The 1,173-nt window shown below is 42.5% G+C and overlaps 1 protein-coding gene across 1 annotated transcript; it reads left to right on the plus strand.

The window, feature by feature from the left end:
- The first annotated feature begins 40 nt into the window (after window positions 1-40).
- On the plus strand, window positions 41-823 carry LOC105461832 (GTPase-activating Rap/Ran-GAP domain-like protein 3). Its single transcript, XM_011708336.1, has 4 exons — window positions 41-162; window positions 228-294; window positions 384-486; window positions 609-823. Exons 1-4 carry the CDS (start codon window positions 140-142, stop codon window positions 821-823), a joined length of 408 nt encoding a protein of 135 aa, XP_011706638.1. The 5' UTR covers window positions 41-139.
- The last annotated feature ends 350 nt before the right edge of the window (window positions 824-1,173 follow it).

Here is a 1,173-nt window from a genome sequence, read left to right on the forward strand (position 1 = left end):
TAACATACTTCTTGGTAGACTTGCGTACTTCCAAGAATAAAATTATGAATCGTGAATGTAAAGGCAATGATAATAAATTGAGAAATGTTTTGTGTAGGGCGCGCAGAAAATATCATTGCCGTATTCGGCGAACAAAACCATGACTATCAGACAAATTCTCAGGTAACTATCTCTATGTCCATGAACCGTGAAGAATACGAGTAATCTATTATTTATTGACGTTTCAGCAATTTCTTCAGTCTGGAGAAACTCGACAAGGCGCCGCGAGAAGTCTTCACGCCCGAGCTGCAAAAGGTACGTTTACAATGGGTCTCATGACCGTTTCACGCTCGGGGATGTGGCGTCATAAAGGAGGTACGGATTAATTCAATGATCCTTCGCAGGATCTATTACTGCTGGAGGAACAGGAAGGCTCGGTGAACTTCAAGTTTGGCGTAATCTACGCGAGGGAGGGACAGACCACCGACGACGAGATGTTGTCTAACGGTAAGCCCCGCGTCGGAAGTGTCGGCGAAAACAAAAGACAAGTCTATAAAGTGGGGATGGGAAATTAAGTGACAATAGATAGCATTATCGATCCCTGAGGAAACGTTTCTCATTGCTCGCAGAGAGAGGTAGCCCGGGCTTCGAGAGCTTCCCGGAGATCCTAGGTGAGAGGATACGGCTCAAAGGTTGGGACAAATATAGGGGCGGCTTGGATGTGAAAGGTACGCTGATGACACGGAATATTGGCAATGCAAACTCGCAAACTCGAGATCTGCAATCAGAAAAGGCCTGCAATCGTCATTCGCCTCTTCAGATTTGTTACACTGGCGGGATTTGAAAATTTTTTTTACTGCCCTTTCTCCAATTTTTCCGCGACTAACGAATTCGTTTGATTACTTTTCATATATTATACTACATATTTTTTACGAATGTAACTGTAATAATACACATACATAAAAATATATATTGAAATGTCGATAAATAACATTGCCGATTGAACAAGCCTTTCTTTCAATTATTTTTCGTAGGCTTCTTGGCTTTCCGTGTGCAACAGTCATGTTACGAATAAACCCGTACTAACCCAGAGAAAATCTCTTCTTTATACCTCCGCGATTCTACTCGTATGTTCCGTCGTTACGTAATAACTTCGTATAGCATAAACTGAGTCGACAAGGCACACAGGGGATA

Source organism: Wasmannia auropunctata, unplaced genomic scaffold (genome assembly GCF_000956235.1).
Source record: "Wasmannia auropunctata unplaced genomic scaffold, wasmannia.A_1.0 LD276807.1, whole genome shotgun sequence".
In the NCBI taxonomy this organism is placed as follows: domain Eukaryota; kingdom Metazoa; phylum Arthropoda; class Insecta; order Hymenoptera; family Formicidae; genus Wasmannia; species Wasmannia auropunctata.